General features: G+C 48.5%; 1 protein-coding gene across 3 annotated transcripts in view; it reads left to right on the top strand.

The window, feature by feature from the left end:
* Positions 1-873: 873 nt before the first annotated feature.
* WTIP (WT1 interacting protein) overlaps positions 874-12,848 on the top strand; it is a 118,996-nt gene continuing 107,021 nt past the window's right edge. For all 3 annotated transcript variants that reach the window (XR_003899836.1, XM_026652728.2, XM_026652729.1), the window contains exon 1: positions 874-2,709. Coding sequence is in view for 2 of the 3 variants with exons in the window: in XM_026652728.2 (XP_026508513.1) it covers positions 1,254-2,709 (1,456 nt within the window). In the remaining variant the exon portion in view is untranslated. The remainder of the gene's footprint in view (positions 2,710-12,848) is intronic.

Below are 12,848 nucleotides of genomic sequence, written 5' to 3'. Positions count from 1 at the left end.
TTGATACTTAATTATTTAATTAAGATTTTCTGCTTTGCAAATGCATCCACCTCCAAAGAGACTTTATAAAATTAAAAATAAAGGAAAACATATTTATTCAAAAAGAATCATTACTTTTTCTTCTCTGTTTCAGTACATAGATCAGTAACTTACATTTTATATAATCTTGCACGGAACTTTCTTTAAAAGAAAACAAAATAATATCCCTAAGAACTTGAATAATAAGAATAGCTCAGTGTGTGGCACAAACAGACAAAACCCAGTAAGTCCAGAGGGAACGCTGGCACTCCACTTCCTAAACTCACCCACTTGGTTGTGGGGGGAGAGATGGAGCAAATGCAGTGTGTGAATTCAGGACAAGCATGTCAGCCTCAGCTTTGAATTTCCTGGCTCTGTTGGGCGAGCTCGATTTTATCTAGATCTGGGGAGGAGATTACATTTATATCCTGCAAACCCCAGCTTCAGAAGAAAAGTTTGAACTCCCCTCAAGGTGTGAAGCACAGGGCTCCCACCTCCTCCAGGCTTGAGCTTCCCCCCCTTCCTCCCCTGGGCTGTGAAACTGGAGAAGAGGAGCAGGAACAATGTCACATGAAGGGAATGCTAACTACACTGCAACCTCGCTGCTTCCAGGCAGCTCCTCCAGCCTCAGCCTCTCTTTCTCTCTGGCTGACTTGGTTAAAATCATTGTTTGGCTCCAGCATTAACTACATTCCAGAGGGACGCAGCGCCCAGTCTCCTTCCTCGCATTCCTGCCCCACACAAAGGAGTCCCTCCCTCGCCTGGCCTCTGTGCATCTCTTCCAGCGCCACAAAGACCCTGGGAGCCGGGAGTTGCACTTGCCCCCAGGCTCGGAGTTTGTCCCCGGCGCTTGGTCTAGGTGCAACTCTGCTGGGAAAGGGGGAGAAGGCAGGCAGCCCCTGAGTGCAAATTCCTCCGCGCAGCGCGCCATTGACTGGCCTGAGCAACTTATTTAAGGCTGGAAATTGACACACGGGGGGGGCTTTTTCTTCCAGCCTCTCCTCGTTCGGCTAAGGGAGCTGGTCGTGCGACGGGCTGTGGAGCAGGGATGCCTTCCAGGTGACCTGGTGCAAGGAGCGGCTGGGTCACCTGGCTGCAGATCTCTGGGGCAGGGGGAGCAGCCTGGGCAGAAAAGTGCCTTTCCCTGCCGCAAACTTCCCAGCCGGGCTTTCGTGCCCCCCCCCCCCTTTTTTTTTTTTCCCCCCCCCCCCCCCCCGGCTCGGGGCCGGCGGAGCATGGAGAGGTGCGAGGAGGACATTGCCCGAGCCCGCAAGTTCATGGAAGATCTGTCTCTCTACGAGACCTGCCAGGATGGGCTGTACAGCGGCCGGGGCTGCAGCGCCAGCCGGAGGGAGCTGCTGGAAGACGCCCAACGGGCCATCGCAGCCCACATGACGGCGGAGCCGAGAGGCAAGAGAATGAATGGCACCGTGGCCCCCCCGGGGGACGCCCACCCCGCCGCCGCCGCCTCCGGCAAAGTGTACCAGGCTGCGGCCGCCCCCCAGTCCCGCTCGCTGAACGGGAACAGCCGGGGGGGCGGCCAGGAGCCGGGCTGCTGCGAGGAAGGGCTCTGCACCCGCTCCGAGGTGGCGCTGCCCTGCTACGGCGGCTTCGCGGACAAGGGCAGGCGCTATTCCTCCGAGAGCGCCCGGCACAGCGCCGGCAGCGCCTACGAGGGCGTCTACGTGCCCAAGCCGGCCGGCTCCTACCCCGGCCCGCCGGGCAGCCGAGCCCACGCCGGGCCCGAGGGCAAATACAACGCGGCCAGCCCTAGGGCCAGCCTGGCCGCCTCCTGCCAGGAGCAGCTCAGCCGCTTCTCCAGCCCCAGGTCCAGCCTGGGCAGCAGCGGCGCCCCGGGCTACGAGAAGTTCTCCAGCCCCCGGGCCAGCCTGGTGGTGCCCGGGCAGGAGAAATACACCAGCCCCCGGGCCAGCCTGGTGCAGTACGAAGGCAGCGCGCTGAGCCCCCGGTCGAGCTACGCCAGCACGGCCAGTGACACCAGCAAGCACTCCAGCCCCCGGGCCAGCCTGAACAGCTACGACTGCGGGAGCAAGCCCAGCAGCAACCGCACCAGCGGCATCAGCATGGGCTACGACCAGCGGCACATCAGCCCCCGGTCCAGCACCGCCAGCCAGTATTCCTGCACCATCAGCCCCCGCTCCAGCTACTCGGACTCCCGCTACGGCCCGTCGGGGAATCCCGAGCTGGATGGGGCTGGCGGGCCTGGGCTCCCCATGGTCAGCCCCAGGTCCAGCCTTTGCAGCCAGGATGGTCGGACAGGGGCGGTGGGGAACTGCAACCCGTCTGTGATCAGCCCCAGGTCTAGCATCTCCAGCCATAGCTCCAGAGGCTCCATGAGCGCTTACCCGGAGCTCCAGCTGCCTTCCCCCCGCTCTTCCATGCTGGGACCAAGTTTACAGGAGGAAAATACCACGCAGGAGCATGGAGATGCTTATCCCAGGCACGAGCAGCAGCATCCTGCGGCCTCCAACCCCGACTCGGCTTCAGGGGCGTTAGCAGCCTACACCTACAGCCCAACCAAAGGGTCCGCTTCAGCTCCCAAATTCAAGCTTCCGTATCAGGTCACCCCGTCCAGGGAGAGTGGACCCAGCCAGGCAGAGAGGAGGTTGGAAGCCTTGACGCTGGAGCTGGAGAAGGAGTTGGAGATGCACATGAAGAAGGAATATTTTGGTAAGTAGCATCCTCTTGCTCGTCTCTGGGAGTGCCTGGCCCAGGAGGCTTTGGGGGGAAGGAGAGGGGATTGCATTGCTGTTGCCACTGTCCGACAGCAGACTGGAGCTTAGCGTGTACATCCCGCTGCCCACGATGAGCAGAACTGGTTTAAAGTTGACTTACTGTGTACATTCCAAACAGGCATGGGGGGGGATCCAGTCTTGAAAGATCCAACATTAGAAGCATTAGCCTATAAGAGTCAAATTATTCAAAGATGATCCCTTATAAGACCTTATTTTTACTAACAGTTTTACCTGTAGGAAAATAGTCACTGACATTCATGGCCATTTTCTATCCCGATTATTTACCCAGGAACATATTGTTAAAGTCTGCTGTAGTCCTGAGCTAAAGGACCAATTTTCAAAAAAAAAAAGTTTCCTTAGTTGTATTCCTCTGGCTTTAGATTGCATTTCTCCTGGTCCATTCCACTAGTTACTCTAGATCTGTTTGTTTAAAAAGCTGCTTTTTATGCTGTTCCTCTGTCAAAAATCTGTGATTTGTTTGTTTTGGAGACTTTCCCCTTCTGTTTATCCCTTTTGCAGTTTGTCATTTTCCTTGTTTTCCCCCTCTCTGGTGTGACTGGAAACAATGCATAAAGTATTATAGACGCACCTGTTTGTGCCAGTATGGTTTGGTATGGTATGGTTAATTGTCTTTCCATTATAAACCTAACTTTTCAGGACTCCCTAACTTTAGAATATAAGTTAATGTGATTTGAAATAGATATGTTTGAAGTCTTTGGCCCAGCTGCTGTATTTTTGTTTTTATAAACAATGGGCAAACTGGAGAAGCCAGTTTTAGGACTTGCTTCAATAAAATCTTTGTCCCGATTCAACATGAGAGATGCTCAGGGGAGCCTCTGGCACATATTGTTTCTGGCCTGCAAGGCCTTGCTTGGCTCTTCACAGCACACAAGTGTGACACAGCTTGGATTTGCACCTAGAAAGCGAGAAGAGATGATTGGGGTGATGAGATCCTTTCCTGCCAGACTGCAGCTAAGTCACTCTGCCTGCGTATCTTCTCCTTTCCTCTCTGTCTGTTTCTGTCTTTCTGAACAATAAAAGCTCCGTGAAACAAATGAATGCATTTTGCAGTTAGTCTGCAGTGTAAGTTAAGCCCATTTGGTATTTTTTTTTAAATGAAAGGAAATGGCCAAGATATTTGCATTTGAAAGACAACTACAGAGAGCTTGCAAATACTGCCCCATTCTCTACAGGTGCTGGGAATCTCCCAATGCAGCCAAATGGGGTGTGGGGTAGGGAGGGAAGATCTTGGAAGACCTCATAGACTGCATGCACTCATGTGGATTAGAGATCCAAGTTCTGCAGAGGGTGCCCTGCTTGGTTGTGTATAACAGGCTCCATGAGCGCTTTCCTGGAGCTCCAGCTGCCTTTGCCCTGCAACTTGGAGATGGGGCAGGGAAAGGCAAGCGGATGTTCTGATGCATCAGTCAGCTGGTCATTGCCCCCTCCTGCCCCCTCCCAGCAGCGAGACAGACTCTGTGGCCTTTGAGGGGAAGGTTTCCCCCCTCAGTGCCCTGCTCTTTTACTCAGACTGGGCGCAGAGGAGAGACAGACCTTACCTATTAGGTATGTTCTTTTTAACTCATGTGAACGTTCTGGAGGACCAGGATCCATATTATTTTAATGGATTTAATGAGCATTTTGGATTGTGTGATAGTGTTCCACAGGAGAGGTAGGAGCCGAAAGAGGGACACTCATGGCCACATCTGTGCAAGAGGTTGGAGTGCCAATGAGGTGCTGGCTGTGGTAGTTGAGAACATTCCAGATCAGCAGGAAGGACCTGTCTTGCACAGATATTTATGCTATTTATAAATATGTTGCTTTGTGGTTCTGACTCCTGTGAATTGAAATAGGAATTTTAATGCTGGTGAAACAAGAGAGTTAGCAATAGGAAGTGGGTTAAGAGACACATGTAGGAGAGAAGATTGTCATTCACTACATAGTTGTACAGTACCTTCCATCTAGTTGGAGGTCTGAAGGGGCTACCACAATATAAACTATCATAATAATTACTATGACTCATTAAGTATCCACGGAAGCTGAATTGTGAAGTTAATTATCACACTAGGCAAAGTAATGTTTGCCTTGCAAATCTCAATGGATTTCAGTGGAAGTGCGAGCACTAAGATGCTTTCAGAGCAGAGGACATTAGCCTGATAGTCCTGGCCCTCTAAAAGCCTTCTTCTGGTACAGTGAAGTGGCATGGGAGTAACTCAGAGAGGATGGAAGAGTCCATCGGGAGACAGACTGGCACAGGGTGTGTGCTGGGGGGGGTGTATGTGTGAGTGGGCTTTATTCTACAACTTTTTAATTTATAAGAATTTGCCTATTGCAACTGTCGCTAGGTGCATGTATAGTCTATAACAACACTTTACAATATGCCCTAAAGATCAACAGACTGCGGCTCTGTCAGACAGATGGGAGAAGCACATTTCAGAGTCTAGGACCCTCTGTTAAGAATGTCCTGCCCCCATTGCTCAGAAATTCATATCTAGGAGAGTTTGCAAACCTCCCAGCAGACCTTAACTAGTGCAGTGGCACACAGAAGTCTCTCTGGTAGCCAGGACCCACACCAGATAGGGTTTAAAACAGCATAGCACAGATTATCAGTGTTCTGTAGCACCTATTATTTTAATTAAATTACTACTGTTTTTAATAGGACTTTGTGGGCTTGATCCTGCAGTTCTTTCTGAGTCAAAGTGAAGTGAAGGGTGAGTTTTGCCTGAGTGAGCACTTCAGGGTTGCGCCCTGTGTGACTAAAGATTGAAAGGGTGAAAAGAAATATAATCAGAGCAGTACTAGGAGCTGCAAGAGGCTCAGAGTGATGGGGCAGGAAGCTGTCGTCTTCTGATATATATAATGGCTAGTCACTTGGATACTGCTTAAGTGGTCTTTAGAAGCTTCTCCTAACACTCACTGATAGTAAATCAAAGGCAACAGAAATGCACTACTGCATTCACACAATACTAAGCATCTGGCGTACACCCATATAAATGAACTTAAAGGCCTGGCTACCTAGTCACCATAGCCTCTGTACCCAGATCAGTATGTAAAAGGAGCACTCCACTAGGAAGTATCAGATTAGTCCGGAAGACCTTCCAACACCTGCAATATTTAGGCACGCTATAATTTTACCAGTAGAAAATGAAAGTGTTAACCCTAATAGTCTAACAAACAGGGCAAATGGTTTAATGCTCCTTAACTGGATCAGCCTAAATGTCTAGTAAGTACATTTACATGTTGTGACATTGCTAATTTTAGTCTCTCTCAACACCAGTCCTCATAACCTCTATTCAAAATGAAGGCTTGTCTACCTGGGGATGTTACATCGAAGTAACTTTAGTTTATACGCCTGACGGTGCCTTGTGTCCATACACAATCTTTTTTTAAAGTGAATTATTTGGCATCTTTGGCTGCTGCAGTAAGGGTATGTCTATGCTGCCCATGTTACAGCATGGGCGGGCGGTAGCGCTGTGATGTGGGTAGTGTAGGCACGCTTTATCGCTGGGGAAGAGCTCTCCCGGGGATTTAAAAACCAACCCACCCGAATGAGGGTGTCTATACTGGCGCTTTTTAGCGCTAAAACTTTTGTCACTCGGGGGTGTTTTTTCACACTCCTGAACGACTAAAGTTTTAGCTCTGAAAGTGACAGTGTAGACACCACCTAAGTAATCCTCCTTGGGACAGGAGTAACTCCACTTTGCAGTGAGTTTGCTTTAAGGTTCAGATGATTCCATGACTCTGCTGCTGGCAGTCGTCCCACTGCTATCTCACGCTGCATTGCTTCTCCCCTGGACTGCTCTGTCTGTGTACTTGTATGGAGACCACTACTCCAGGGTCATCTTGTCACTTCTCCGTTTACATGCTGGCATTTAGTCAGGTGCGCCTCAATACCAGGTAATGGTGAGTTCACCCTTCCAGAGTCACATCCCCACTATAGCAGCTGTGCCCTGAAGCCTCCACACAGATGCCTGCAGAGCTCCTGGACTTGATTGCCCTCTTTGGAGAGCTGCGTGTCCAGTCTCATCTGTCTCCAGAATGCAGGCATGTACGAGACCGTGTCAGAGCAAATGAGGAAAAGGGCATGCCCAGAGCTGGGCCGAGTGCCGAGTCCAAGCAAAGGCACTCCAAGAGAAGAACCTGAAGACAAGGGGCAAGCACTGCCACTCTGGTAATGCTCCACTCCCTGCCCGGACTAGGAGGACCTGGACGATGTTTTTTGCAAGCGATGCCACCGCTGTGCTCCAGAATTATGTGGTGGACAGTTTTCCAGAAGGCACCGCAGAAAGCATGGCAAGCGTCCTGGAGCCTGCCTAGACCATAGGGTCTGACAAGGAGCAGGTTTTTCTGGATGGCCAAGGATTGCGTGACCTGTCAGATTTGGGGATCCCATGCAGGGACAGCTAGACAAACTGCTGTGCCGGGGACCCCTGCTATCAGCCAGCCTGAAAACGCGTCCGGGGGGAGCTGCTCGGGAAGTGTTGTGTGCTGTATTACAAGACAACAGCATAGGGGGATTTAAACTACTTTTTTTCTGGGTACTGGCTGTCTGCTGCCATGTTAGGTGGGGCTAGAAGCCTCTCCCCACCTAAGGGGCGTTTAACCCCTTCACTCCCGCACTGTACTCAACATGACATCTGCACTGGAGGAGTAACGCTATACTTTTAATTCCTGGACATACCAAATTCTACACCCATCAGCCAGGTTTGCCTCCATGCACCCTTCTCAAATGGCTTCCTGCTTGCTCTCCTTCCCTTCCCCCTGTTCTTTGCCACCCCCTTTCCTTCCCCACCCAAGAGAGCAGCAGCATGGGAGTTAAAACAATCAAAGGCGTTGCATGGCAGGGATGCTTATCGTAACTGCAGGCCCGGACAGAGAAAAGAGCAACAGGAGAAGTAATTTGGCTCCCAGTTCTATAAATATCCTCAGCTTGAACTTGAACCCAAATCAGGCTTCACAGATGTTTCAAAATGCATAGGCACTACACAGCATTAGTGGGTATTTGACACTCTTGGATTCAGAACAATGACTGCAGAGTTGTGTTTATTTTGTAGTGCACTTTATGGTGATCTGCCAGTGTCATAAAAGAGAACTTAAGGCACAGCTTGTATTTTGGCACATGCGTTGCAAGGCAGTGCAGCTCCCCCGGGACTGATCGGTAGCTACCGTTTCCCTTCCATGCCTGCTCCAGATGGAGGGACACCTAATAGCCACACTGCATATCTTCCTGGTTTGCCCATTGCCTTTTTTGAACAAGACCCTTCTATGTCTCCTGAGGATTTGCCTCAGGGAACATCCTCCAGCTTACGGTTGGCCTGCAGGAGTGCAATATGCAATTACTAACCTGCCCTCTGCTGCCTTCCGCCCACCTAAACCCACCACAGCCACCCAGTGTATTTTTACAGAGGTCCCTTACGAAGGGGAAATAATCTGGAAAATGTCTAACCACCCTGAAGTGAATTCTTCTGCCCCCCCTCCATCCTGCAGAGTAGGGAATGGCATTCCAAAATTGTGGGGAAAGCAACATTTGGTGATCGTTGGCATGGAGACTAGGATTGGGACAATAAGTCCTTGTGCTTTTTCTGGTTTCCCTGATTTCCACGGCCCTGCTGAGAAGCTGACAAACCTTGGAATGAAGGAAAAAAAGACAAGAGAGGAAATATTCAAGGTACTAGTAACTGCATCCTGACATGGGGCCGGGGAGGGACGGTTTCCAGGAGCAGTTGGAATGGAGGATATGGGTCTTGACAAGGACATGATTTGGAGGCAAATCGCAGTGTGGGAGCACCTTTTGTTACAAAGGTCAAGCACAGCACCCATCTTGGCAATGGCTTGCACACTATGGAGGACACATCATATACTGCAACCTCCCTGTCAATCAACCATATTTCAGGCCCTTCCCCCAGCAATCCAACCCCATGGAGAAGAAAAGTTGACTGCACCTCACCTGCAGGACTTTGTGAGTCTTCTACATTTTGGGCATGCCACAGTTCTCCTGGTTTGAAGTCTGTACTACAGTCATCTTTCTTTTTCTTTTCTTTTAATTCAAACAGCGTTATTTATTATCTGTGCTATTGGAAAACTCTAACTTTTTTTTTTAGTACCACTCAGCTGAAAAATTTCATTATGAACAGCTCCCCCCATCTTTCATAGAACATCCCCCCCATAGTATCAATTCCTAATAAAATCGATACACAAGCACATTTCAGTCATTTCTTTGGTTACAGCATGTTCATTATTCACAACTACTCTCTAGCCTCAAAGTAAGAGCATAATGCGTCCCTGACCCTGTTTCCCTGGCCATTTGGGGCATTTGTCAGAGGCACCCTCTCTGGCTGTCTGTAAGGATCAGAAAGTCATTTCACGTCCTGCTCCCGCCCAGACTCACGCTCTTGGATCTCACAGATGAGGTGCAAGAGATAGCAAGCCCTTATCCCACAAGGCACATAATGAGAAGTGTCATGTCATGTCATCCAGCCTTGCAGTCTTTCAAGCTCATGCTCCACTGTCATTCAGCAACTGCTCAGTTAAACTGTTCCTTTCTCTTGTCAAGTGTCCAGTAAAAGGCTTCATCAGCCAGGGAAGCAGGGATAAGCTGGGTCTCCCAAAGTGATGGGAAAAATCATAACTCCATTAATGTCCATAGTGGTCAGGGGAGCAAAAATTCCCTATCCCATTCCAGCAAATGGGCCTGATTCTCTAAAGAAACTGGCATCATGGACCTTTCCAGAACTCACATTAATACTGGTGAACCTTCCACAATGGTCAATCAGGCCTTGCAGCACCATGGAGAAATACCCCTTCCTGTTGTGTTTGGCCTGGTGTTGGGGTAAAGAATAGGCATGTGTCCCATCAGTAGCCCCTATACAGTTTGTGAACCTCATCCGTGCAAAGCCACCAATAACCTCCTATTTATTGCTAAGCTTTGTGACCCAGCCCAGCAGCACCTTCCACAGGGCATTGCAAATCTTCATGACAGCAGCCCTAACACTTGATCTACCAATACCAACTTGATCATCTGCTGACCAGTAGCACTTTGGGGGTGAGAGGCTGCCAGATGGTGCTAGCAACATGCTGAGGAGAACTCTCACATTGGTGTTCTGCCTCTCTAGCTCTTGGGTGAGCCCTGCACAGATCTCTAGGAAAGTAGCCTTCTGCACTGTGAAGTTCTCCTGTCACTGCTGATCATCCCAGTTCTGCATCACTCTCCCATCCCACCAGTCTCTTCCAGTTGACCAAGTCCAGGAACATGGCTCTACTCAGTGAAGCTGCTCCAGATAAATGCTCTGCAGAAGTAACTGCTCGATTTCACCCTCCTGCTTCTCCTCTACCTCTAGCTGTATTGCATCTGAAGTTGTCTGAAGCCGTTGAGCACACCCATTCGGCCGTGTGACTGCCAACAGAATGCGTGTTTGTTTCAATGACTTTCATGATTGCAACACTCAGCAGTGTGTCATCTGTACTGTCTGACAGCAGCTGGAAAGTGGCAGTGGCAACATTTGGATGAATTATGGAATTATTAGAGATCTCGGGAGTTTGTTAGTTTGAACCGCAAGTCCCACAATTCTTTCAGGCTCTGGTAGACATCATGAGAAAAATCCCAGAGCATAGGGCTGAGTGATGGAACATTGCACCATTGGATATCTACCCAGAATGCTGTGTGGTTAATTTGAACATATGCAGATCTGTGCGGACACAATGATTAACAAGGAAAGCACCGTAAGCCAGCATAATGAAGTCATGTGGATGCCTCTCAGTTCACATATTTAATTCAATGCAATTACAGCAAACAAGTTAGATCAATGTAATATTGCCAGGCAGACAATCCCTAAGACACTTGTTTGTTTTTATTGTTCTTGTAATAGAAATCCATATAACTGACAGCTTGTATATAATCATGGTATATGTGGCACGTAACATGTACATGTGCAGGTACGTGTTCCGGCAGAGAGTCCATTTCCTTGAAAGCACAGTCTCCCTCAAATGATGGCTTAAATAGGGTCTCTCAGTCAGTATGTAGTGTAATTTTGGAATTTATGTGATACAATGTTGAACAGAGCCATGGGGAATGTATGAAACTCAAAAAACTACTAAGACCACTAAGATATTTGTTACTGTGTATCTTCTGACACATTTTAAATGTTAATTTAGTATTTGTATATGTACTGAGACATTTAAATAACATCAAGGGACTGATTTTGGGGCCTCAGACTTTACTTGTTTGTGAACAGTTTTGTGCAGGCACGCTTCCTTTTCACAGGCACCTGCACGCACAGGTATTATTGTGAAGAAAGCATGCGTGCACAAGTGGAAGCTAGTTTGAGACTAATAGTGGTATTCCGGTCCCAGATGTTGTTTGTCACTTACCAGCTCAATTTGTAAATCTGAATGAAATTTTAAAGGAACTGGGCAAAAGGCTGCTATTAGTGCCCAGAACACTTCTGCTAAAATATTACTCTACAGATTCTAATTTCTTAGGAAGCTTTACTCATAAAATATTATGTCTCTCCTATTCCCACCAACACAGAAAGATAACAGTTGATACACTTTAGTTGTCTTTTTAAGCAAAACCTGTTCTGGGGATTATTCTTTAATTTTTTTTATCCAGGGCATGAAAAATTCACTCTCCTTTGACTAGGAAGCTACCGGGTGAGTGCCATCAATGTCTACATAATCTAAGCATTCTTTTAAAAGAGTGTCTAGACATTATGGTTATAACAATAACCTTCCAAACATAAATAAAGTGTAGAGCTATGCCATGCTTTAAGCCTGTGGTAGCTCCAGTGCCTCTGGGTTGCTCTCAGCTTTGCTAAATTACAGCAGACTGAGGGTGTCTCACTGCTGCTATTGGAAATCCTCTAGGTACCCATGAAACTGACCAGAATCGTGACAATTTCACGTTGCCACAGCTTGGAAAGCTCTCAACAGTAGAGTCAGACACTGGATCTGCTCACAGGAGAGGGCCCCAAAAAAGCAGATGGTGGATGGGGGGAAGCTGCAGCAGTGGTTGATTATCAGAGACCCACCACCACCACCGCAAAAGCCATGAGAGTGTGAATGCTGCTTCTCTCTTCCAGAAGCCAGAAGGACGCTCACATTTATCAGACACTTTCTACCTAGAGATAACAGAAGATGGAACCCAAAGTAGGGCTCATGGAGCCCCCTGGTAGCAATCCCATTAGCGCCCCCCTTCATAGCCACTGGGGGTTAGAGGAGATTTGACTTTGCACCTAGGTGAGACTCCTGGATTGGGGGAGGGGGCTCACTTTAATTTGGGCCTGTGTCTGAGGGTGTGGATAAGTGAATGGATGGGGTGAGGGTGTGTGAGATGGGGTACATGGATCTAGATGGGTGGGAGAGAGGGAATGACTGATGGGCTAAGTTAGACGAGAGAAGTAGGGTAGTATATAGAAAGAGTACACATAGGGGAGGAGGCAGAGCACATAGCTCAAGGAAAGAGAGAGAAAGGGATATAAAGATGGAGGGGCAGAGAAAGAAAAGGGCATGGAGACTGGAGACTGCAGGAAAGAAATGGGATAAAAAGTAGAGTGAAGCTAGGAAGGAATAGAAGGGCTGAGGAAAGCAAGAGAAAGATGGTAACTTACATTTAAAAATATACAATTGACAGTGTATACTATAAACAGTGACAACTGTAATTCTTTTAAATTGCAGGGAGTGTGGCTTTGGGGGGTGAGGGGTGGTCACAAGGCAAGTATTTTTTCCTCTGTCCTAGTAAGCTTACTTCTCAGGCTAGTGACTATTGAGTAGGTCTGTCTCCAAGGAACTTACCGGGTAGTTAGTTAATGCCAGTAAGGTGCCTTGTGGTTAAGGCCCTGGAACAAGATGTGGGAGATCTGGGTTCTCAGTTTTCTGGCTCTACCACAGGCTGGCTGTGTGACCTTGGCCAAATCATTCAATCTCCTCATGCCTCAGTTTCCCATCTGTAAAATGGAGATAATAATTCCCTACATCACAGGGGCATTGTGAGACTAAATCGATTAGTGTTTGTGAAGTGCTCAGATACTACAGCAATGAGCACCCTAGAAAAGTCTACAAACAAAGTGTTTTTTAAAG

The sequence above is a fragment of the Terrapene carolina genome, unplaced genomic scaffold, assembly GCF_002925995.2.
Source record: "Terrapene carolina triunguis isolate 2854851 unplaced genomic scaffold, T_m_triunguis-2.0 Scaffold130, whole genome shotgun sequence".
Lineage (NCBI taxonomy): Eukaryota > Metazoa > Chordata > Testudines > Emydidae > Terrapene > Terrapene triunguis.
Note: the sequence above shows the minus strand (reverse complement) of the source record. Positions and strands in the feature narration are given on the sequence as shown.